Source organism: Pristiophorus japonicus, unplaced genomic scaffold (assembly GCF_044704955.1).
Source record: "Pristiophorus japonicus isolate sPriJap1 unplaced genomic scaffold, sPriJap1.hap1 HAP1_SCAFFOLD_359, whole genome shotgun sequence".
NCBI classification, from domain to species: domain Eukaryota; kingdom Metazoa; phylum Chordata; class Chondrichthyes; family Pristiophoridae; genus Pristiophorus; species Pristiophorus japonicus.
The window spans coordinates 256,778-283,325 of NW_027253424.1; the positions used below are offsets into that span (position 1 = coordinate 256,778).

The 26,548-nt window shown below is 45.1% G+C and overlaps 1 protein-coding gene across 4 annotated transcripts in view; it reads left to right on the plus strand.

The window, feature by feature from the left end:
* LOC139250253 (uncharacterized) overlaps nt 1–26,548 on the plus strand; it is a 336,554-nt gene that overhangs the window by 125,066 nt on the left and 184,940 nt on the right. For all 4 annotated transcript variants that reach the window (XM_070872754.1, XM_070872750.1, XM_070872751.1 and 1 more), the window contains 3 exons: nt 15,915–16,027; nt 16,118–16,246; nt 17,535–17,735. In XM_070872754.1, coding sequence (XP_070728855.1) covers nt 15,915–16,027; nt 16,118–16,246; nt 17,535–17,735 — 443 coding nt within the window. The remainder of the gene's footprint in view (nt 1–15,914; nt 16,028–16,117; nt 16,247–17,534; nt 17,736–26,548) is intronic.

Below are 26,548 nucleotides of genomic sequence, written 5' to 3' on the forward strand. Positions count from 1 at the left end.
ATGGAAGATATGCCTGCCGAGGTTGAATAGCTATAAATGTAGGCAAGGCACGAGATGAGGATGTCAGTTTGAGTAGTTGCACATGTTTGGAGGTTGAGTGATGGGGAAGTGGTGGTTTGCACAGTGTGCACAGACAGAGGTTCAGATGCTGGTCTGTAGGAGGTGTGGAAGCATGTACTCACCTTGACCACTCGACTGAGGCCGTTGAACTTCTTGCGGCACTGTGTCAGGGTTCTTTCTGTCTACAGAGTTGGCCAACACATCCTTGGCCACTTCTCGTCACATGGCCCTGAATACCTGTGACGATGGCCTCCTTCTAGATGCAGGGAACAACGATTCCCTTCTCTCCACTGCTGCCAACAATGTCTTCAATGCCACATTATTGAAGAGCGTGGCCTTCTCCCTTGCAGCAGGATTTGCACCAGCCATCCCACATGCTTCAGTTGCTGAGAGGCCTGACTCAAGTGCAGCAATGCTGAAAATGAGCAGCTGCAGCTGGAAATTACCTTGCCTTTAAGAGCTGGAATGAACTTGAGTCAAGGATTGAAGTCTGATTGCTGAATGCAAGTCAGCTGAAATTGGGTAACTCTCTGGCAATAGCGCCCCTGCAGTGCCCCACTGAGGCCATTTTAGCCTCATTTACTGCCCTCCTTCACTCCTGGGGTGAAAACGCCTAATTTCCCACAATTTAGCAGCCATTTCGCCGGACGCTAACTTTGCAAAATGTTAAAAGTTAACGCCCCAAATTAGATGCTAACAAATTTCTGCCCATCAATTTCTCACAGTCATTTCTGTCTTCACCTCTGCGTCTCACCTTCATATATTTTGTCTATCCTCCCTTTAAGTCTTACCTGTCTATCTTATACCTCTTATACCTCTGTGTTTACTGTCTCCGTGCCTCTCCATTTATGCTTTGTATATTTTTACTCTTTGTATTTTTTTCTGACTACCTTCTCTCTACTTTTCACATTTAGTTATTATAATTCCACTCTTTTTTTGATTTTTCCACTCTTCAAATTCAACATGAATTATTGTTGTCTCATGGTGAGCGCTAAATCATCTGAAGATATTGGGGGTAATTTTCCATTTTAGTGAAACTGGCATAGAGCATGCATGGCATGGGGTACATATCAGAATATTGTGTGCAAAGTGTAATGCCCGTGTAACATAGTCCACCTAAAGCTCTAGCTATCAATTTACTCTGTCATTCCTTTAGGAAATTTGCATTATTCTACTGCAATTTTGCTGGTATTTATAAAGTCTATCAAGGTGAATATTCTGACTGTCATTAGGAACCAGGAAATTGGATGCCAACAATCCCCAATAGAAACTCACTCTATTCAGTTTTCCAGTTAAGTTGAATACACATCATAGAAGTATATGGCACAGAAGGTGGCCATTCAGCCCATCGTATCTGTGCCAGCCAAAAAAGAGCTGTGTAGCCTAATCACGCTTCCCTGCTCCTGGTCCGTAGCCTTGTAGGTTACGGAACTTCAAGTGCATATCCAAGTACTTTTTAAATGTGATGAGGGTTTCTGCCTCTACCACCCTTTCAGACAGTGAGTTCCGCAATCCCACCACCCTCTGGGTGAAACAAGTTCTCCTCAACTCCCCTCTAATCTTCCTAACAATTATTTTAAATCTATGCCCACCCCTGGTTATTGACCTCTCTGCTAAGGGAAATCTATCCAGGTTCCCTCATAATTTTATACACCTCAATGAAATCTCCCCTCAACCTCCTCTGTTCCAAAGAAAACAATCCCAGCCTATCCAATTTTGCCTCATAGCTAAAATTCTCCAGTCCTGGCAAGATCCTCACAAATCTCCTCTGTACCCTCTCTTGTGCAATCACATCTTTCTGTCATGTGGTTAACAAAATTGCACGCAGTGCACTAGCTGTCGCCTAACTAGTGTTTTATACAGTTCAAGCATAACCTCCCTGCCCTTGTAGTCTATGCCACGGCTAATAAAGGAAAGTATCCCCTATGCCTTCTTAACCACCTTGTCTACCTGTCCTTCTACCTTCAGGGATCTATGGACATGCACTCCAAGGTCCCTCTGTTCTACTACACTTCTCAGTGTTCTACTATTTATTTCGGGGTGCGGTAGCACATTGGTTATGCTACTAGGCTAGTAATTCAAGGAACTGGACAAATGATCTGGAGATGTTTGTACAAATCCCACCATGGCAAATTTAAATTCAATTAAATAAATCTGGAATAAAAAGCTGGTCTCAGTAATGTTGACTATGAAACTCATTGTTGTAAAACCTATCTGGTTCACAAATGTCCTTTCTGGTCTGGCTTATGTGATTCCAGACCCAGAGCAATGTGGTTGAATCTTAACTGTCCTATGAAATGGCTAGCAGCCCACGCAGTTGTACCTAACCAGTATAAAGAAGTACCCTGGACTGCAGTGGTTCAAGAAGGTGGCTCAAGGGCAAATAGGGATGGGCAATAAATAGTGGCTAGCGTCGCCTACATCTCGTGAATGAATAAAAAAATATTTATTGTGTATTCCCTTGCCTTGTTAGCCCTCCCCAAATGCATTACCTCACATTTCTCAGAACTGAATTCCATTTGCCACTTTTTTGCCCACCTGACCAGTCCACTGATATCTTCAGTCTAGAGCTTCTTTCCACACAGCCAATTTTTGTATCATCTGCAAACTTCTTAAATCATGCTCCCTACATTCCAGTCCAAATCATTGATATTTACCACAAAAAGCAAGGCCCTGAAGAACCCCACTGGAAACAGCCTTCCGGTCACAAAAACACTCGTCGGCCATTACTCTTCGCTTCCTGCCACTGAGCCAATTTTGGATCCAACTTGCCACTTTCCCTTGGATCCCATGGGCTTTTACTTTTATGCCCAGTTTGCATGTGGGACCTTGTTAAAAGCCTTGCTAAAATCCATGTAGACTACACTAAATATGCTACCCTCAACGACCCTGGAGTGGGGGGGAACCCATATAGTCTACATCAAACGCACTACCCTCTTTGTTATCTCTTCAAAAAATTCAATCAAATTAGTCAGACACGACCTTCCTTAACAAATCCATACTGACTGTCCTTGATTAATCCATGCCTTTCTAAATGACAATTAATACTGTCCCTCAGAATTTTTTCCAACAATTTGCCCACCACCGAGGGTAAGCCAACTGGCAGATACTTACTTGGTCTATCCCTTTCTCTTTTAACCAAAGGCACAATGTTAGACGTCCTCCAGTCCTCGGGCACCACGCTTGTAGCCAGAGAGGGTTGGAAAATGATGATGAGAGCCTCCGCTATTTCCTCCCTTGCTTCTCTTCACAGCCCGAAATACATTTCATCCAGGCCTGACGATTTATCTACTTTCAAAGATGCTACACCCCTTACGGCTGAATTTTCTGCTCCAGTCCGTCTCTGTATTCGTCTCGGAAGGGCGGCATTGGCAGTGGTGAGCTCTTCTGGGTAGGCAGCCAACTTCCAGTGCCCCGCCAGGGTTTTCGGGGCCGGTTTCAGCAGGGCGTGGAGCATTACCGCCCGGAAGAGGTGAGTCGGTGTGCAATGACCCTGGTTGCGGCACCGGCTCAATTTTTGAGTCCAGCCTGACCCATAGCGCTGCGTAGAGCGTCCTGCTGGGACCGCATGTGAAAACGGGCAATTCAACCTGTAGCGGCTGCAGTGAGGTAAGTAATGTCAACTTAGGTAAGTGTGATTCTTTTTTTTGCAATTTGTGTTGTGGTGGCATGGAGTATGAATTAGGAATGTTTTTGGTGGATATTTTTCAGGCTTTTTTTTCCTCCCCAGGCCTCTCTTAGAGCCCTCCGAGGCCGCCTGCTTAGCTCGGGATTTTTACATGCTCAGCCGGCCCAGCGCCCTAAGAGAGATATGCAACACCGCCCTTACCGCTCCGCCTTACACTCAGCGCCCCGCTGCCCAATTTTGCTGACTGAGACGCAAACTTTTTCCAGGTGGTATCAGGACCGCCCTGTCGTCATTAACGCCCCCAAATCCTAAAAGCTGAAAATTTAGCCCATTATATTTCCTCTCTCACTATGTTTATTTCATCTAATATTTCACACTTCTCCCCCTTAACTACAATGTCTGCGTTTTCCCACTCTTTTGTGAATACAAGCGCAAAGTATCAATTAAGGACCATACTCACTTCTTCCATCTCCACACATAGGTTACCTTTTTGGTCTCTAATAAGCCCTATTCTTTCCTTAGTTATCCTCTTGCTCCTTATGTATTTATCAAACATTTTTGGGTTTTCCTTGATTTTACTTGTCAATATTTTTTCATGCCTTCTCTTTGCTTTCCTAATTTCCTTTCTATACTCCTCTAGGCTTTCTGTGGTATTGAGCTCTCGGTATCTGACATAAGTTTCTCTTTTTCCCATATCTCCTTGCTCCTTGACATCCTGGAGACTCTAGATTTGGCAGTCTCATCCTTTTTCTTTAAGGGAACATAGAAAACCTTAACCCTCACTATCTTCTCCTTGAATGCCTCCCACTGCTCTAACACTGATTTACCATCATGTGGTTGTTTCCAGTCCACTTTTGTTAAATCACATCTCAGCTTAGTAAAATTGGATTTTCCCCAATTGAAAACTTTAACTCCTGGTCTATCTTTGTCCCTTTCCATAACTATACTAAATCTAATTGAATTATGGTCACTACCACCAAAATGCTCTCCCATTGATACCCCTTCTACCTGCCCAGCTTCATTCCCTAAAAACCCAGTCCAGAACTGCCACCTCTCTTGTTGGGCTTGCTACGTACTGGCTAAAAAGGTTCTCCTGAATACCTCTTTCCCTTTTACAGTGATTTTATCCCAGTTAATATTAGGGTAGTTAAAATCCCCTACTATTAATGCCCTATTTTTTTTTCTTAGAATTTGCCTATATATTTGCTCTTCTCTCTCCCTCTGGCTATTTGGGGGTCTATGTGATTGCCCCTTTTTTGTTCTTCAGTTCAACTTATATGACCTCATTTGAGGATCCTTCTAACATATCCTCCCTCCTCACAGCTGTAATTGTTTATTTAACCAATATTGCGACCCTCTCTGTTTTTTCATCCCCCTCTTTATCTCGTTTGAAAACCCTGTAACCAGAAATGTTGAGCTGACATTCCTGCCCTACTTTAAGCCATGTTTCAGTAATAGCTGTGGGGCTGGATTTTCGGGTCCTTTGTGCTCCGGATCTCGCCCCGGAGCGGTGAGAAATGGGGTGGCGAGGTCTCCTGCATCCTGTTGGGAGCTTTGGGTCGGGTTCTGCGGCGGCGCTTAGAAGCACTGTTGGGAAGAGCCGCGCTGGGTGTGCAACGTCTCTTGTTGCGACACTAGTGCGAGTTTTGACTCGCATCCAACCCATGCGCCCCGCGATGACCGCCAGGTAAAAGACAGCGGTCCAGCCATGTTGGCGGCGGTGAGGTAGATAAAGTGCAGAAAAGGTAAGTTTGAGTGTTTATTCTTTTATATTTTTGTAGCGATTTGTGTTGTGGTGTGGGCAATGTTTTTGGAATGTCTTTATGTTTTTTTGTTCCCCCCGCCCCCCCCAAAGCCTCTCTTGGAGCGCTTCCGGCCCCGCACTTTAGTTGGCGAGGTTACCATTTTTGCGGTGCAAAATTATACAATGCCTCCCTTCATGCTGGGCCCAGATGGCAAAAATTTCTCCCCAGAGCACAGATGTTCCCCGGGCGGTAACTTTCCCGCCCCGAAAACGGCCAAACCGAAAATTTAGCCCATGGTATCATACTTCTACATATCTATCTGTGCCCTCAGCTCATCTGCCTTATTCACTATAGTCCTTGCATTGAAGTATATACTATTTAGCACTGCCAAATGCCTTTGTTGTCTATGTTCTAGCCTTTGTTTCCTCTGCCTTCCAAACTCACTGACTAATTTTCTGCCTTCCACTTTCAGCGGTTCTCTTCCGCCTGCCAAGCTAGTTTAAACTCTCCCTAACATCACTTGAAAATTACCCCACAATGTTATTGGTCCCGGCCCTGTTGTGGTGCATCCGGTCCGACTTGTACAGGTCCCACCTCCCAAAGAACCGGTTCAAATGCCTCAGGATTATGAAGCCCTCCCTCCTGCACCAGCTCTCCAGCCACGCATTCATCTGCTCTATCGTCCTATTTCTCACTAGCACGTGGCACCGGGAATAATCCGGAGATTACTATCTTTGATGTCCTGTTTTTTAATCTCTTTCCCAGATCCCTAAATTCTGCCTGCAGGATTTTATCCCTCTTTCTACCTATATCATTGATACTGATATGTACTACAATCTGTGGCTAATCTAAAGCCCTCCCTCCTGCCCCATCTCTCCAACTACACGTTCATCTGCTTTATCCTCCTATTTTTATACTCATTAGCACGTGGCACTAGGAGTAATTCGGAGAGTACTACTTTTGAGGCCCTGTTTATTAATGTCAAATGACGGAAAGTTGCTCAGCACTTAAGCGCATGAGGCGTCATCCACCGAAGATAGTGTTTTGATGTCATCCCAGTTCCATCGAATCTTTCCTAGCCAGCTTCTGCCGAACAGCGTTGAGCCATCACCTGGTACAATCCATAGTGATAAGTCATGCACAGCTCCTTCGTACAATCCCTTTACTGCCACACTGCCAATGACTGGTATGAGCTCTTTAGTGTAAGTGCACAGCTTTGTATAAATCGGGCTCAGTTTGGCCTTTGTGCCTTGTTGCCCCACAGTTTCTCAAAAGCCTTCTGGCTCATAATTGACTGACTCGCCCCTGTGTTCAACTCCATGGAAACTGGAATGTCATTTAATTTGACTTTCAGCATTATAGGAGGACTCTTGATGTTGAAGGTGTGTACCCCATACACTTCTTCCTCGGGCTCTGGTTGAGTTGCCTCTTTTACTCATTCTGTGTGATCCACTTCGGATCGACCATCTTCTGCCGACTCTGCCACATAGTGAGTCGCAGCACGTTTGCACATTCGCTGGAGGTGCCCCATTGTTTCGCAGCCTTTGCACACGCAGTGCTTGAATCGACATTGATGGGCTCGATGATTACCCCCGCAGCGCCAACATGGTGTTAATGGATTCGCATTTACACCCCACTGTGGACTCTGAGTCATTCTAGGTCTTGCAGCTGCAGACGTGTAGGCCCTGCCATGTACAGTTCTGCCTGCTAAAGGCGTTATTTTATGTACAGTACTTGCCGGTGAGCTTCGATGCTGAGAAGATATCAGTTTAGTATTATCGTTCGTGAACATGAAAGCCTGGGCTATTGTGATGGCCTTGTTCAGGTCTGGGGATTCGGCAGATAGCAGCTTGCAAAGAATGACCTCGTGGCCGATTCCAAGCACGAAAAAATCCTGCAGCATTTCCCCCAAATATCCAGCAAAATCACAAGGTCCCTCAAGGCGTCTTAGGTCGGCGACATAACTCGCCAAGTGCTGGCCCTCGGAGCAATGGTCCGTATAGAAGCGATACCTGGCCATTAAGATGCTCTCCTTCTGCTTGAGGTATTCCTGAACCAGCGTACACAACTCTGCATAAGTCTTTTCCGTTGGTTTTGTCGGTGCTAGCAGATGTTTGATGAGGCCGTATGTTGTACACCCACAAACGGTGAGGAAAATCACGCTGCGCTTGATCGCTTTATTGTCCGCATCCAGCTTGTTGGCCACGAAGTACTCGTCGAGACGTTCAACGAAGGCTTCCCAATCATCACCCTCTACAAATCGCTCAAGAATACCAACGGCGGCCATAACCACGTGAAAGTTCGCGATCTGTTACTCGTCGCCAATTGTTATGTTTAGAATAACTCCACAAGACTGAGTACTGTGAGCTTAAACTGATGTGACCTTAGTCTCTTTAATAAAACTCCAGAGTGCCAAAGCAGCATGGCAGACAACCTTTTATACTCGCTTGCATGAGGTATGCAGGTGACCCTTGGGCCGCCCAACAGGTGCGCCCTCTGGTGGCAAGTCTCATACAGTTATAATGTTTACATACATAACAGATTTAATTTATAAATTTGGATTGGAATGTGTAATTTGTGTTGGCTTTTATTTTTGCATTGTGGGAAAGAGGAGGATGTTACGGACAGTGACAGGAAAGGTAAAGGGTGTGGGACTGTTGGTGAATGGGGAGTTGTGGTTGAAGTTACAGGTATCGCTCGTGGCTTATTTGTTCACGTAGAGCCCGGGCAGAAAGCGGCTGTCTCAGTTGCAGCCTCTCTTCCTCTTTCACCTCTCCTCCAGTGTTGAAAGGAGCATGCAGGGTGCCATAGCAGTCCAGCAGTTTGTTCTCCAACAGGTTACTAGGATTGCTGAGGTGCTGCCCCGGGGGAGTGGCAATGGATTTGTGGAGGCCGATCCTGCTGTCCTCTCTCAGGATGACAGCATTTGTCCTCCCACCACTCGACTCCTGCAGTGCCCTTGCTGTTCCCTGTCAGCCCAGACAGCTGCTGCCCATGCCAAGGTGGTGCAGTAGAAAGCCAGGCCTACTAGGCCCAAAGCTCCTTGAGGTCGCCTGCAAGGTCATCTGCATTTCCCCCACTGAAAATTAGCAGCCTTTCAACAACCATGCTGCATCCACTGGGGTAGCACAATGTAGGAGCACTGGGATAGGCAGAGCTCCGTGCAAGATGGGCACTAAGGGAATGCACAAGGGTGAATGGTTGATTTTTTAATGTAATATTGGATGGAGAAATGGATATAGTTTGATTGGAATGTTTGCTTTGGGGTGGCTTTTATTCCAATACGTTTTCTGCCCTTTGGTATTCCGCAGCTCCACCCATACAGATTCCACATCATCCAAGCTTTTGTCCTTCCTTACTATTGCATTAATTTAATTTCATCTTTAACCAGCAACACTTCCCCACCTCCTTTTCCTTTCTGTCTATCCTTCCTGAATGTTGAATACCTCTGGATGTTGAGTTCCCAGCCTTGGTCACCCTGGAGCCATGTCTCTATGATGCCAATTATATCATATTCATTAATTGCAGTTAATTCGTCCACCTTATTACGAATACTCCTCGCATTGAAGCACAGAGCCTTCAGGCTTGTTTTTTTAACACACTTTGCCCCTTTAGAATTTTGCTGCAATGTGGCCCTTTTTGATTTTTGCCTTGGGTTTCTCTGCCTTCCACTTTTATTTTTCTTCTTTCTATCTTTTGCTTCTGTCCCATTCTATTTCCCTCTGTCTCCCTGCATAGGTTCCCATCCCCCTGCCATATTAGCATAAACCTTCCGCAACAGCACTAGCAAACACTCCCCCTAGGACATTGGTTCCGGTCCTGCCCAGGTGCAAACTGTCCGGTTTGTACTGGTCCCACCTCCCCCAGAACCGGTACCAATGTCCCAGGAATTTGAATCCCTCCCTTGTGCACACTCCTCAAGCCACGTATTCATCTGAGCTATCCTGCGATTCCTACTCTGACTAGTACGTGGCACTGGTAGCCCTTGTCACCCAGTAGCCAACCTCTGGTTTGTCTTGGTGTTTTCTTGGTGGCTCAAAGGTTGAGGAAACAGCAGACTGGCACAGAATAAAAGCATCAAGAATGCTGCCAGGATGCTGGGCATTCACCATCATGATGTGCTGAGCGTGGTCGCACACCAACTGCACATTGAGCGAGTTGTAACTTTTGGGGTTGCGATACACTGCGGAGCATTCGGAATAAGGTGGATGAATTAACTGCGCAGATAGCTGTTAACGGAAATGATGTAATTAGGATTACGGAGACATGGCTCCAGGGTGACCAAGGCTTGGAACTCAACATCCAGGGCTATTCAATATTCAGGAAGGATAGACAGAAAGGAAAAGGAGGTGGGGTAGTGATGCTGGTAAAAGAGGAGATTAACGCAATAGTAAGGAAGGACATTAGCTTGGATGATGTGGAATCTGTATGGGTAGAGCTGCGGAACATCAGTGGGCAGAAAACGCTAATGGGAGTTGTGTACAGACCACCAAACAGTGGTAGTGAGGTTGGGGTGGCATCAAACAGGAAATTAGGGATGCATGCAGTAAAGGTACAGCAGTTATCATGGGTGACTTTAATCTACATATAGATTGGGCTAACCAAACTGGTAGCAACACGGTGGAGGAGGATTTCCTGGAGTGTATAAGGGAGTGTTTTCTAGACCAATATGTCGAGGAACAAACGAGAGAGCAGGCCATCCTAGACTGAGTGATGTGTAATGAGAGAGGATTAATTAGCAATCTTGTTGTGCGAGGCCCCTTGGGGAAGAGTGACCATCAGATGATAGAATTCTTCATTAAGATGGAGAGTAACACAGTTAATTCAGAGACTATGGTCCTGAACTTAAAGAAAGGTAACTTCAATGGTATGAGACGTGAATTGGATAGAATAGACTGGCGAATGATACTTAAAGGGCTGACGGTGGATAGGCAATGGCAGACTTTTAAAGATCACATGGATGAACTTCAGCAATTGTACATCCCTGTCTGGCGTAAAAATAAAACGGGAAAGGTGGCTCAACTGTGGCTAGCAAGGGAAATTAGGGATAGTGTTAAATCCAAGGAAGAGGCATATAAATTGTCGAGAAAAAGCAGCAAACCTGAGGACTAGGAGAAATTTAGACTTCAGCAGAGGAGGACAAAGGGTTTAATTAGGAGGGGGAAAAGAGAGAATGAGAGCAAGCTTGCCGGGAACATAAAAACTGACTACGAAAGCTTCTATAGATATGTGAAGAGAAAAAGATTAGTGAAGACAAATGTAGGTCCCTTGCAATCAGAATCAGGTGAATTTATAATGAGGAACAAAGAAATGGCAGACCAATTGAACAAAACTTTGGTTCTGTCTTCACTAAGAAAGACATAAATAACCTTCCGGAAATACTGGGGACCGAGGGTCTCGCGAGAAGGAGGAACTGAAGGATATCCTTATTAGTCAGTAAATGGTGTTAGGGAAATTGATGGGATTGAAGGCTGATAAATCCCCAGGGCCTGATAGTCTGCATCCCAGAGTATTTAATGAAGTGGCACTAGAAATAGTGGATGTATTGGTGGTCATTTTCCAACATTCTATAGACTCTGAATCAGTTCCTATGGATTGTAGGGTAGCTAATGTAACCCAACTTTTTAAAAAAGGAGGGAGAAAGAAAACAAGGAATTATAGACTGGTTAGCCTGACATCGGTAGTGGGGAAAATGTTGCAATCAATTATTAAAGACGTAATAGCAGCGCATTTGGAAAGCAGTGACAGGATCGGTCCAAGTCAGCATGGATTTATGAAAGGAAAATCACGCTTGACAAATCTTCTAGAATTTTTTGAGGTTGTAACTAGTAGACTGGACAAGAGAGAACCAGTGATGTGGTGTATTTGGACTTTCTAAAGGCTTTTGACAAGGTCCCACACAAGAGATTAGTGTGCAAAACTATTGGGGGTAATGTATAGATGTGGATAGAGAACTGATTGGCAGACAGGAAGCAAAGAGTAGGAGTAAATGGGTACTTTTCAGAATGGCAGGCAGTGACTAGTGGGGTACCGCAAGGTTCTGTGCTGGGGCCCCAGCTGTTTACATTGTACATTAATGATTTAGACGAGGGGATTAAATGTAGTATCTCCAAATTTGCGGATGACACTAAGTTGGGTGGCAGTGTGAGCTGCGAGGAGGATGCTATGAGGCTGCAGAGTGACTTGGATAGGTTAGGTGAGTGGGCAAATGCATGGCAGATGAAGTATAATGTGGATAAATGTGAGGTTATCCACTTTGGTGGTAAAAACAGAGAGACAGGCTATTATCTGAATGGTGACAGATTAGGAAAAGGGGAGGTGCAACGAGACCTGGGTGTCATGGTACATCAGTCATTGAAGGTTGGCATGCATGTACAGCAGGCAGTTAAGAAAGCAAATAGCACGTTGGCCTTCATAGCAAGGGGATTTGAGTACAGGGGCAGGGAGGTGTTGCTACAGTTGTACAGGGCCTTGGTGAGGCCACACCTGGAGTATTGTGTACAGTTTTGGTCTCCTAACTTGAGGAAGGACATTCTTGCTATTGAGGGAGTGCAGCGAAGGTTCACCAGACTGATTCCCGGGATGGCGGGACTGACATATCAAGAAAGATTGGATCAACTGGGCTTGTATTCACTGGAGTTCAGAAGAATGAGAGGGGATCTCATAGAAACGTTTAAAATTCTGACGGGTTTAGACAGGTTAGATGCAGGAAGAATGTTCCCAATGTTGGGGAAGTCCAGAACCAGGGGTCACAGTCTAAGGATAAGGGGTAAGCCATTTAGGACCGAGATGAGGAGAAACTTCTTCACCCAGAGAGTGGTGAACCTGTGGAATTCTCTACCACAGAAAGTTGTTGAGGCCAATTCACTAAATATTTTCAAAAAGGAGTTAGATGTAGTCCTTACTACTAGGGGGATCAAGGGGTATGGCGAGAAAGCAGGAATTGGGTACTGAAGTTGCATGTTCAGCCATGAACTCATTGAATGGCGGTGCAAGCTCGAATGGCCGAATGTCCTACACCTGCACCTATTTTCTATGTTTCTATTTACAATATACATTAATGATTTGCACAAAGGAATTGAATGTAATATCTCCACGTTTGCAGATGACACTAAACTGTGTGGCAGTGTGAGCTGTGAGGAGGATGCTAAGAGGCTGCAGGATGACTTGGACAGGTTATGTGAGTGGGCAATTGCAGTATAATGTGGATAAATGTGAGGTTATCTACTTTCGTGGTAAAAACAGGGATGCAGAATATTATCTGAATGGTGTCAGATTAGTAAAAGGGGAGGTGCAACAGGACCTGGATTTCATGGTACATCAGTCATTGAAAGTTGGCATGCAGGTACAGCAGGCGGTGAAGAAGGCAAATGGCATGTTGGCCTTCATAGTGAGAGGATTTGAGTATAGGAGCAGGGAGATCTTGCTGCAGTTGTAGAGGTGAGGCCACACCTTGAATATTGTGTACAGTTTTGGTATCCTAATCTGAGGAAGGACATTCTTGCTATTGAGGGAGTGCAGCAAAGGTTCACCAGACTGATTCTCGGGATGGCAGGACTGACATATGAAGAAAGACTGGATCGACTAGGCTTATATTCACTGGAATTTAGATGAATGAGAGGGAATCTCATAGAAACATATAAAATTCTGATGGGATTGGACAGGTTAGATGCTGGGAAAAATGTTCCCGATGTTGGGGAAATCCAGAACCAGGGGCCACAGTCTAAGGATAAGGGGTAAGCCATTTAGGACCGAGATGAGGAGAAACTTCTTCACTCAGAGAATAGTGAACCTATGGAATTCTCTACCGCAGAAAGTTGTTGAGGCCAGTTCATTAGATATATTCAAAAGGAGTTAGATGTGGCCCTTACAGCTAAAGGGCTCAAGGGGTATGGAGAGAAAGCAGGAAAGGGGTACTGAAGTTGCATGATCAGCCATGATCATATTGAATGGCGGTGCAGGCTCGAAGGGCCGAATGGCCTACTCCTGCACCTATTTTCTATGTTTCTATCTCAGCCTTTATATGTGATGCCCGCAAAGCCACGTGCGTTCAAGCGATGATGCCCTGCACCATGGGGTAGTCCGCTATCCTGGCAAAGCCACGTGCATGCTCCACTTGCTTCTTTCTGGTTAATTAAGTCCCCTCCCCTCGCATAAAGAGCTTCTGTCATCTCTCTTGTGCAGCAGTGGACGGCAAACTGTGAGATGTTGCAGATATTGCCTGCTCTAACCTGGAAGGATCCTGATGTGAAGAAACTCAAGGCCATGGTCACCTTTACAGCCAGTGGCAGCAGTGTTTTTACCATGGGCTTGACAGAGCTAGGTCTTGTTCCAGTGGCAACGATTAACCAAGACGACTGGAGACCAGCTCTCCTGCACGGACCCAGTGCGCACACATATCGCAGTGTGGGCTGGCCTGTGCTGCCCCTGAGCTCTCTCCTCTCCTGGGCCCCGATGACGTCGCTCTACAATCTCTCGCCGCTCCTTCGCCCCGACCGCGCCACTCCTCTGCTCCTTGCCGCCTCTCCTGCTGTACCTGCTCCCGCTCCATTCAGCGACCTTGATTTTGGTGACATTCAATCCAGTCGCCCTTCTCCTGATGTGCAACGGCCATCGCAAATTAAAAAAATCCATGCACAGGCATCTTCTACCCTTCAATATGTATTTCGGGACCTGGAATGTCAGGCCCTTCATTGAAACACCTGTGAACTCATCCCTTTTTGGTGTGGAAGCAAGTCATCCTCGATACGAGGGACCGCCTAAGAAGACCTTGTCTTGCCATGGAGTGAGCGGCAGGTCTGGTTGCAAGAAATGGCGGCGTTCTGTGTGCACCTTCTTCGTAAAGTGCAGATGTCCCATACACTCGCTCAGGTTGAAGTAAGAGAATTGCTCTCGGAAGACCCTAGTTGGTAAAGTCTCCTTCTGAGAGCCCTTCTCTCCCTCCTTCTCCTCCCTTTGCGAGCAGCTTGTCCTCTTTTCTGCCTCTGCTCCATCTCCCTATCATGCTGCAGGCCAAGGGTGATAACAACTAGAGCACCCATGACTGGGAGCAAATGGTGTGACAAGAACCCTTGAAGTTAGCAGCAAGGGCTTCTCCACTTGCAAAAGCACTCATTCTCACCTCTCCAACTTTAAATAACTCTAGAAGCCCCAAACACTTCCATAAACTTACACAGTGCCAGTAGAAATCAAAAAGCAAGTTACCTGAAATTTGTTGATGATCCATTTAAATAGCACTGTGGTGGCGGCGGGGGGGCGGTTGGGGGCGTGGGGTTCCTTCCTGCTGCTGAATTCATGTTCAGCTGTGCGAAGTTAACACAAGGCATTAACTCCAGCGATAATGACAAAAATGGCAGGGCTGCCGTCAAATCAAGGTTGCACGCTGATTGACGCCACGATCTTCCTACTTACAATACTTCTAGAGCAGGCTCCTAACGACTGCCCTACCATCCTCAGCAAGATAGCGTTCTGCATGGCCCGCACCAGAAATGTGTGCGCACTGCCCAGAAGCCATTTTGGTCCCAATTCGTCACCCGTAGCTCCCAAATGACGGGTGCTGAATTTCTAGGCCCAGGCCTTGAGCTATAATGCTCCATATATTCTATGAGTAGGCAAGCATAGGTAGAACTCAGAAGGGTTCCCTTTGCAACAGTTGTGACTTGTAGGAAGTGTAGGTTTAAAGGTGAAGTTGTTCAAGTACAAATTAAATGAAGAATTGCAAATACTGGTATTTCAACATCTGTAAAGAGAAAGAACAGGTTAATGATTTCGGTGTAAGCTGTTTGATAGGATTGGAAAATAAAATACAGGCGAGCCATTATTAGGGCTGAAGCAAGCAAAGGGGAAGATTGGGGAGAAGAGAACAGCAACTAAATGTACAGTCCCCACCACGCACGTCGTCCACTTATTACAGTCCTATATCGGGAATATGGGGCTAACCATTTGCCATCGACATAGGCTTCAATTAGAAAGGTGTCACAATATTCACCCCAATATTTCCCTATCCACTTTGTTAAAGCCCTTCATAATTTGGAAAACCTCAATTGTAACTCCTCTTCTGCTTCTTAGCTCCACGAGAAATAGTTCCAAATATCTCGTAATTATAGTTTCCCATCCTGGTGGATCTACGAGTCCTTTCTATAATGGAGTGCCCAAAACTGCACACTACTCTAGCCTACTCAGTATCTTGTATTAATTCATTATTACTCATTTACACTTGTACTATATCTAGCTACACTCACACATTCAGGGAATTATGTATTTGAACCCCTATGACATGGGCTGAAGTGCAGAAACAACTTTTTACCCCTAGTGTCTGTCCCATTTGGCCCAAATGCCTGGCAGACATGAAACTCAACAGACACAGATGTTCTTGCATTTCATTTCTGGGATATTTAAGTGAACTCTATTTGGGTAAATAGTCCAGTCTGTAACTCTATTCACGACCATTAATGATCATACGTTTTTCGTTTAACTGACAGGTACTAATGATGACATGGGTGTGGTAGAAGACCGAAGAAACACTTCTCGTGAAGCATTAGAGAAGCTATTCTGTCTTCTCACTACTTACTTCTCAGATTGCACTTTTGATCAGGTAGCGAGTTTTAAAAATACCTTGGTTATTTTTGATTTAAATATAGATTCAGCCATTTTGGAAGTCTGATTTAACTTGTGTTGTTTGAAGAATATATTGCAGAACATTGAAAATCCAGGGCGCATTCAACTTCATCAAGGTGTAAAGGACTTGGCTGGAACTTCAGAGTGTTATATGGGCGATGGAGAAGATGTAATGAAGGATCGCATATTTATTAGGGTATGGTTTGTCACATTTAGCCAATGCCAATATAAAATATGCTCAAATGTTATTTTTCTTTTTCTTCTACTGGAATACTGTGACAGAATTTGAGAAAAGGGCAGGATGTCTTAAGGTTAAAGATTAGGCCCTTGGGTTGAATATTTTAAAAATTGCATGAAGCTAACACGTTGCTGGAGGTTACTGACTGGAACTTGTAGAAATGATTTCTCCATTATTGGAACGTGGGGAAAAATGTTCACGTTAGTAATCCATATGGGGAGTAATTTTGCGCAGCAGTATTCACATTGTGGAGCCTCACTAGACTGGTGATAGGGTGGGAGCTGGGCTAGAACACTAGGTCTAATTCTCTGTAGGTCCAAGCTCTTATCTAGTGAGGCTCCATACTGGGAGCAGAGACGTGAAAAATTCCCCCATGATAACACAAAATTAATTGGGAAATGTCAGAGCTGAAGACTAGACAGATCTGTCTGGACATAATGCCTATTGTACGAATTTTTTTTTCCGTTCATGGGATGTGGGCCAGAATTTATTTCACATCCCTAATTGGCCTTGAGGAGGTTGTGGTGAGCCACCATAGCAGTCCGTTTGGTAAAGGTACTCTGGCAGTGCTGTTAGGGAGAGTGTTCCAGGATTTTGACCCCGTGACAATGAAGGAACGGCGATATATTTCCAAGTCAGGATGGTGTGTGATTTGGGGAGGAACTTGGAAGTGATGGTTTTCCCATGCGCCTGCTTCCCATCTCCTTCAAGGTGGTAGAGGTTATGGGTTTGGGAGGTGCTGTCGAAAAAGACTTGGCGAGTTGCTGCATTGCATCTTATAGATGATACACACTGTAGCCACGGTGCACCAATGGTGGAGGGAATGAATGTTTAAGATGGTGGATGGGGTGCCAATAAAGCAAGTTGCTTTGTCCTGGATGGTGTTGAGCTTCTTGAGTGTTGTTGGAGCTGCACTCATCCAGGCAAGTGGAGAGTATTCCATCACACTCCTGACTTGTGCCTTGTAGAAGGTGGAAAGGCTTTGGGGAGTCAGGAAGTGAATCCCAGCCTCTGATCTGCTCTTGTAGCCACAGTATTTAGGTGGCTGGTCCAGTTAAGTTTCTGGTCAATGGTGACTTTCAGGATGTTGATAGTGGTGGATTCAGCAATGGTAATGCAGTTGAATGTCAAGGGGAGGTGGTTAGACTCTCGCTTGTTGGAGATGGTCATTACCTGGCACTTGTGTGTTGGAAATGTCTTTTGAATTTCAATTATTAAAATGACCCATTTGAAATTGCTCATACAGGAAAAACTGCAGGAATACATAACCATGCAGAAAACACCTAATAAAGAGAGAACTCTGCAGAATATGAAAATAGCAGCATTGAAAACCGTTGAGGTTTATGCTCCATGCAAGATTTTGATTGGGAAAGAGTTTCTAGAAACACCTGGCATTGATGACACCGATCCATTGGCATTAAAACTAATCAATGATGTACTGGATGAGGTAAGTCATTACATCACCTTTGTCATCTGTCTTCTTTCTCCCATCACCAGCTCAGAGATTTTCACCTGGGACATCTAGCTAGTGGGGATGAGGATCTTGTAACTTGAGCACGAGGCAGCTGGAGGATTAGGGTAAGGATTTGGCTACAGTGGAGTCTGTGGAGTTGCCTTCCCTTGTCTGTGGAGGCACTGGACTCTGATCTCATGGGTCTTATAATGAAAAGGAGGATATTGGATAAACACGTGGAGCTACTAAAGGTGCTCCCCCAGAACGTGAGGCAGATGACACGGGTCTTGATTCCGTTCACTGGCTTCATATGCAGCATCGCTGGGAAACTTTTTCCTCTAAGAGATCAATAGAATTGTGCAGCTTCATTTCAGAATGTGACCATCCTCCACCACCCCCCCCCACCCCATTCCCCTCCCCCAACATCAGCTTGCAAGGAGGAGGCAGTAACCCTGGAGGCCCTGGCTTGGAGAGAGCTCTCCATTCCAGCCTTCAGACACTTGGGGTCTGGGAACAGGAGGCACCTTCTCAGGGCTTTCAGGATCTGCAGGGAGTCATTTGATCTGCCCTCTCACTTATCAGAACCCAAAACCTAGGCCAAGAACCAGTAATTTGGCTGGTTGGGTTCCCTAAGTTCCAGGGAGTGATCAATGACATGGATCTAGGCTTTTATGTTCTTTTTCAGAGGAGTGGCAACTGTATGAATAGGAAGGGGTTGTACACTCTCAGGGCCCAAGTTTCCACATGATTTGCGCCTGATTTTTAGGACTATCTTAGAAATCGCAATTCTCCACATTTTTTTTTCTGCAGTTCGAGTCAGGTTCGAGTCAGGTAGAACAGTTCTACTTTGGAACAGAAGTTTTTCTTCAAAAGGGGGCGTGTCCGGCCGCTGATTTGAAAGTTTCCACAGTGAAAACGTACTCCAAACTAAAGTAGAATGGAGCCAGTGAAGATTTTTGTAGAACTGAAAAAACCTGTTCTACACATTAAAAAATCAGGCGCAGGTTACAAATTAGGCGTCCAGAACGAGGGGGGGGGGGGGAAGGGAACTCATTAAATTCTACAATAAATCCTTATTTATACTTCTACAAATATTATACAAATAAATCCAACCTGAATAAACATTTATAAGCAAAGAAAAGATTAAATAAACCATCTTCCTACCTGTGTGAAAGTGCTTCAGCCAGGGAGAATTCTGCAGCCGTTCGTGCCGCTGAGCGGGAGTGGGGGGGGGGCGGAGAAAGCCGTTCGTGTCGCTGGGGGGGGGGGAGAAAGCCGTTCGTGCCGCTGAGCGGGGGGGGGGGGGAGAAAGCCGTTCCTGCCGTTGGGGGGGGGGCGGAGAAAGCTGTTCGTGTCGCTGGGGGGGGGGAGAAAGCCGTTCCTGTCGTTGGGGGGGGGGGGGAGAAAGCCGTTCCTGTCGTTGGGGGGGGGGCGGAGAAAGCTGTTCGTGCCGCTGAGCGGGGGGGGTGGGGGGGGAGCAGAAAGCGGTTTGTTGTTGTGGAGGGGAGGGAGGGGAAGGAGACAGCGGTTTGTTGCCGTGGAGGGGAGGGAGGGGAAGGAGACAGCCGTTTGTTGCCGCGGAGGGTGGGGAGGGGAAGGAGACAGTGAGAAGGGTAGCCTCAGTGCTGATGTGCTGATGGCAATGTGATTTTATTAAAAAAAGTTCAAAAATTAAACAGCTACAAAGAACTACAAAAATGGCCGAGTGCCAATGTTTTTTTTCACACTGAGCATGCGCGAACGCTCCAACGCGCACGCGCAGCGTTGCCGGCAGGAAAAAAACTAATTTAAATAGTACCCGCCCCCTCCCACTTACAAAATCGGCGTGAGTGTAGGCTCCGCCCCCCTGGGCGCCACGCCAAACAGACAAGGAGCTGCAAAGCGCTCGAGAACAGCGCGTTTTTTTTCTGCTCGGAGGGGCGCCCGTTTTTTATCGTGTGGAAACTTGGGCCCTCAATGTGTAGATTGTGTGTGACCATTACCATAACACCTTGCAGGATGCCCTGGCAGCACAAACTATGCCTTTGTTCCCAGGTAGTTAACAGTAACCCCGCTGTTTGCAGATACTCACCGAGTGAAAGACTGGTTCCTGGGAGGCTGATCATACACACAGTTGCCCTGGCTCATGACCTCCCTGTGCCGTTCCTTATACTGCAGCACAAGAGAAAGTACAATGAAGTCCATGCTTTCACTAAATCCATCATAGAGCACATGATAGGCATGCTGAAAAGACAGTTGTGGTGCCAGGATAAATCAGAGTATCCTGCTATATCAACCGGCCAAAGTGTCCAGCATCATCACTGAGTACTGCATGCTGCTCTATTTGGCTGTTGATTAAGGCAAGAATCAGGAGGAGCAGCTGCCAGACTCTTCAAGAGGGGAAGAACCTGAGGAGCTGGAAAAGGATAAGTTGGTTCCATCTTGCAAGCAGCTGGATCCACATTAGTTAATGAATATATTTCCTGACAGACCTTGGTCTGTTACTGCACCATATTCCTCCCACCATCTGACCATTTGACCCACAAATTTCTGTAATAGTAACTACAATCCCAGAATAAAGAACCTCTGTCCCAGTGACATCAGTCCTCCGTCCAGTTCAACACTTATACCAGATGAAAGTTCCTAACACAAAATACCATGTGCTAAATTCATTATTCTTCATTATTCTTCCAAATCCAAATAAATATCCCTGAACCTAATAGTTGTTTTCTTGCTGCTTTTCTATTCTATCAGTGTGTGCATGTTATTCTCTTCTAATTAATCTTTTCGATGGTGTGTCCATGATAAGAGGAGAGGTAGCTGAGTCTTACTGAGAGGCTCTTGAGATCAACATAAGAACTAGGAGCGGGAGCCGGCCATTCAGCCCATTAATTTCAAGGTGGCTTTTGACCTCCATCACCATGAACTCTAGATGGTCCTCCTTGAGGCTGTTGTCTAAAAGTTTTAACTTGCCTTCTACGGCCAGATTTGGGCTTTGAGTGCGTCCGCAGAGTGGCTGGGTGCTGCTCAATTCTTGCCTCCTCAGTGAAGCCGGAGCATCTATTGAATTGTTGCAAATGCGGAGAACCTGCCCCAACTATTAAACGATTCAGAGGGTGGAAAAACACAGCATTTCCATCCAGCCAAAACAATCTATGAAATTTCTAGGGATAAATAATCTGTACCTTCACCTACCAAACTCATTTGTTGATGTGTCTTTCTTAGTTGGAGTATTGGGAGCAGTTTTGGTTTCCACGTGATAGGAAGGATGTTGAGGGAATAGAGAGGGTATAGTGCAGATTAGTCTGCTATAAGGAAATACAAATGTGAAGAAAAGCTTGAAAAATTGTGGCTATTTTCATTGGAACAGAGATTAAGTGGTGATTTGATAGAAGTGATTACAATTCTGAAGCAATTTGATAGATTAGTTGGAAGGAGACTGGAGGTAATTTTGACTTTGACCAGCTTCTTTTTGATATTGTTTAAGATATCGTCTGACTCAAAGAAACATAGAAACATAGAAAATAGGTGCAGGAGTAGGCCATTTGGCCCTTCGAGCCTGCACCACCATTCAATAAGATCATGGCTGATCATTCACTTCAGTACCCCTTTCCTGCTTTCTCTCCATACCCCTTGATCCCTTTAGCCGTAAAGGCCATATCTAACTCCCTCTTGAATATATCCAATGAACTGGCATCAACAACTCTCTGCGGCAGGGAATTCCACAGGTTAACAACTCTCTGAGTGAAGAAGTTTCTCCTCATCAGTCTTAAATGGCTTACCCTTTATCCTTAGACTGTGTCCCCTGGTTCTGGACTTCCCCCACATCGGGAACATTCTTCCTGCATCTAACCTGTCCAGTCCCGTCAGAATTTTATATGTTTCTATGAGATCCCCTCTCATCCTTCTAAACTCCAGTGAATACAGGCCCAGTCGATCCATTCGACTGCACAGCGATCATCGCCCTTAAGCGAAATGCTTATGTCATGAAAAGGTTGCATGTTTGCATGGATAAAAGCAAGCCAGATTTTGTTACATTTTGTGAAGACCTGCTGAGCACTTTTCCTCTGACAAAATTGACTTCAATGACTCAAAGTTGAAGGATCCTCTCTAAAGCAGGAAACATTGACAGCCTGACATTACTGTATCCTAATATATTCAGATAATCTTGTCCCATATACTCACAAAATCTATTCATGCAACTAATGAACATATGAAAATATCCAAAATTTCAATTAGAATATTCTCAACATCTACTGGGATTGCATCCCTTGCAGATTGGGCATATTAATGCATGATGTGAGCAAGGCATCCAGGGCCTATCACTTCCCTTTTTAAGCTTGTCTTTACTTTGTTGTGCACATTTTCTCTTCCATGTCTGTGCAGGCTGCCAAAGTTTTTGTTTGTGTTATCTGCTGACAATGCCACAACTTTATTTATTATCTCCGTTGCAAAAAGTTCTGACGTCTCCGTTAAGTTCAACAACATCCATAAGTTTAGTTTGCACACATGAACTGCCTTTACAAGCCTTGAAATAGTGAAACAAGACAGGAAGCAATTTTACATATCCATTATTCAATGCATCAAAAGACAGTGACAAATATTGAACATCTTTTAGGTCTTCAATTAGTTCATCATTTGCCCATGGAGAAAAAACATTTGCAACTGTTGCTTCAAGCGTTGTCTGCGCTCATAAGAATTTTGGGTGGGTGACATTTTTATTTAAATTGGAAGTACAGACTATTGACCTGAAACTGTGATTATGTCTAATGGTGTGATATGCAAATATTCCTGCTTGCTCACTCTGCGTTGGCTCAACTTGCAAAAAAAATCAGTAACAGTACTTGAACTAGCAGCTTTATGTTTAGTGGTACCTTTATGTACTTTTATAAATGTCCTGTCTCCACTCGAAATGGAAAATACTGACTGGCATAATCACTGGCATATTGAATATAATACAGTTGCTTCTTTTCCAATTGGTCGTAAATATGCAAAATCCTTTTGAAGCTGGTCATTAAAGCAGCAATTACACTTTTTTGTCAACACCATTTTCACTTTACATACACTGAATATCAAATCTTGTGTATGTTCTGGCAATAGTGCTGTACCATCTAACTCGTCCCCGAATATCCTAACTTTTAATTTCTCAATTTTAAATCTGTCCAAACAAACTGAAATTTTCCATATAAGGTTTGAAACACCCTCTGTCTCAGAAGGTTTCAGAAACCTCTTCCTGGTGGGAGAATGTAGAGCTTGCCTTATTTAAAAAAGACACGCACCATGTTGATCTCTGAGGTAAAGTAAATCCACTCACTTACAGCTCTCACTGTGCCCTCAGCTTCTCCGGTGACTCAATTCCCCAGAGTGTAGTGCGGCCCGAGCTATCGATGGGGTCTTTTGTCAACCGCGTTGCATTGTGGAAAGGCGGGGCCGTCATCGTCTCCTCCATTCAGTGGGCTCCTGGAATCTGTTCTTGAGCTTAAACTGGCCAGACATGGGACAAGAATCTCTCCTCCGGGGTTTCTGTACATTTGTGTTTAAAAAAACAAAGATCGAATTTTTCCAGTTTATCCAAAAATAAAGCTAAAATACAACTCTTGCCAACCAGCAGACAAATGAATATAGCTCTATTCGGGGATGAGTTTCCTCAACCAGAGACCCTTCCGGGGACATTGTTTGCCTGGGGACACATTGTTTGCCTCCGGAAAATGGGGATGAATTGTCAGCCTACAAATATCAACTGTGCCTTAGTCCTGCTCATTATATTATGATCACTATTGCCTAGATGTTCCCCTACTTTTACTTCTCTTATCTGCTCTGGCTCATTCCCCATTATTCAATCCAATAGCGAATTCTCCCTTGTTGGGCTTTTTAAATATTGGGTTAGAAAGGAGTCCTGTACATATTGTAGGACCTCCATTCCCTTATCCCCTTTACCTACCTCTTCTGTCCAGTTAATACCATAGAAACAAAGAAAATAGGTGCAGGAGTAGGCCATTCGGCCCTTTGAGCCTACACCGCCATTCAATAAGATCATGGCTGATCATTCCCTCAGTACACCTTTCCTACTTTCTCTCCATACCCCTTGATCCCCTTAGCCGTAAGGACCATAACTAACTCCCTCTTGAATATATCCTATGAACTGGCATCAACAACTCTCTGCGGCAGGGAATTCCTTAGGTTAACACCTCTCTGAGTGAAGAAGTTTCTCCTCATCTTAGTCCTAAATGGCCTACCCCTTATCCTAAGACTATGTCCCCTGGTTCTGGACTTCCCCAACATTGGGAACATTCTTCCCGCATCTAACCTGTCCAGTCCCGTCAGAATCTTATACGTTTCTATGAGATCCCCTCTCATCCTTCTAAACTCCAGTGAATAAAGGTCCAGTTGATCCAGTCTCTCCTCATATGACATTCCAGCCATCCCTGGAATCAGTCTGGTGAACCTTCGCTACACTCCCTCAATAGCAAGAACGTCCTTCCTCAGATTAGGAGACCAAAACTGTACAAAATATTCCAGGTGAGGCCTCACTAAGGCCCTGTACAACTGCCGTAAGACCTCCCTGCTCCTATACTCAAATCCCCTAGCTATGAAGGCCAACATACCATTTGCCTTCTTCACCGCCTGCTGTACCTGCATGCCCACTTTCAGTGACTGATGAACCATGACACCCAGGTCTCGTTGCACATCCCCTTTTCCTAATCTGCCGACATTCAGATAATATTCTGTCTTCGCGTTTTTGCTCCCAAAGTGGCTAACCTCACATTTATCCACATTATACTGCATCTGCCATGTATTTGCCCACTCACGTAACCTGTCCAAGTCACCCTGCAGCCTCCTAGCATCCCCCTCACAGCTCACACCGCCATCCAGTTTAGTGTCATCTGCAAACTTGGAGATATTACACTCAATTCCTTCATCCAAATCATTGATGTATATTATAAAGAACTGGGGTCCCAGTACTGAGCCCTGCGGCACTCCACTAGTCACTGCCTGCCATTCTGAAAAGGACCCGTTTATCCCGACTCTCTGCTTCCTGTTTGCCAACCAGTTCTCTATCCATGTCAGTATATTACCTCCAAGACCATGTGCTTTGATTTTGCACACCAATATCTTATGTGGTACCTTGTCAAAAGCCTTTTGAAAGTCCAAATACACCACATCCACTGGTTCTTCCTTATCCACTCTACTAGTTACTTCCTCAAAAAATTCCAGAAGATTTGTCAAGCATGACTTCCCCTTCATAAATCCATGCTAACTTGGACCGATCCTGTCAATGCTTTCCAAATGCGCTGCTATTTCATCCTTAATAATTGATTCCAACATTATACCCACTACTGATGTCATGCTGACCGGTCTATAATTACCCGCTTTCTCTCTCCCTCCCTTTTTAAAAAGTGGTGTTACATTAGCTACCCTCCAGTCCATAGGAACTGATCCAGAGTCGGTAGAGTGTTGGAAAATGATCACCAATGCATCCACTATTTCTAGGGCGACTTCCTTAAGTACTCTGGGATGCAGGCGATCAGGCCCCGGGGATTTATCGGCCTTCAATCCCATCAATTTCCCCAACACAATTTCCCGCCTAATAAGGATATCCTTCAGTTCCTCCTTCTCACTAGACCCTCGGTCCCCGAGTACTTTCGGAAGCTTATTTGTGTCTTCCTTCGTGAAGACAGAACCAAAGTATTTGTTCAATTGGTCTGCCATTTCTTTGTTCCCCATTATAAATTCACCTGAATCCGACTATGTTTGTCTTCACTCATCTTTTTCTCTCCACATATCTATAGAAGCTTTTGCAGTCAGTTTTTATGTTCCCAGCAAGCTTCTTCTCGTACTCTATTTTTCCCCTCTTAATTAAACCTTTTGTCCTCCTTTGCTGAATTCTAAATTTCTCCCAGTCCTCAGGTTTGCTGCTTTTTCTGGCCAATTTATATGCCTCTTCCTTGGATTTAACACTATCCTTAATTTCCCTTGTTAGCCATGGTTGAGCCACCTTCCTTGTTTTATTTTTGCTCCAGACAGGGATGTACAATTGCTGAAGTTCATCCATGGATGTTTAAATGTTTGCCATTGCCTATCCACTGTCAACCCTTTAAGTATCATTTGCCAGTCTATTCTAGCCAATTCATGCCTCAAACCATTGAAGTTACCTTTCCTTAAGTGTAGGACCCTAGTTTCTGAATTAACTGTGTTACTCTCTGTCATGTATGTAACCTTCATGTAACAACACTGCAATACTGTATATACTTGAGAAATGCACACCTTGACCACAGGGGGTGAACTTGTGGAAGATACTCCTCACCTGGTCATCCAAGTATATAAAAAGGGAGGTCCCACGCAGGGTCATCACTTCTTGGTTCTGTGAATAAAGGTTCAGGTCATAGAGTGACCTTGTCCATAGAATGTGCCTCGTGTGGACTTGTGGTATTGTGTAAGGACTTTACAGTGGTGACGAGAAACGGGAATTAACGACCCACGAGAATGGCCACCGGTAGCACAGAGGAACGGTACTGTGTTGAAGACTGGGACGATTTCGTTGAGAGGCTTCAGCAGAGCTTTGTCACGAAGGACTAGCTGGGAGATGCAGAGGCCAAATAGCGAAGGGCTCATCTACTGACCAGCTGTGGACCTAAGACTTACACGCTCATGAAAGACCTGCTAGCACCCAAGAAGCCGGCGGACAAAACCTTTGAAGAGCTCAGCAAACTAATCGGTGGGCACCTCAAACCGGCGAGCAGCATACACATGGCCCGACACAGATTTTGTACCCACCGATGTCGGGAAGGACTGAGCATACCGGAATTCGTTGCGGACCTCCGGCACTT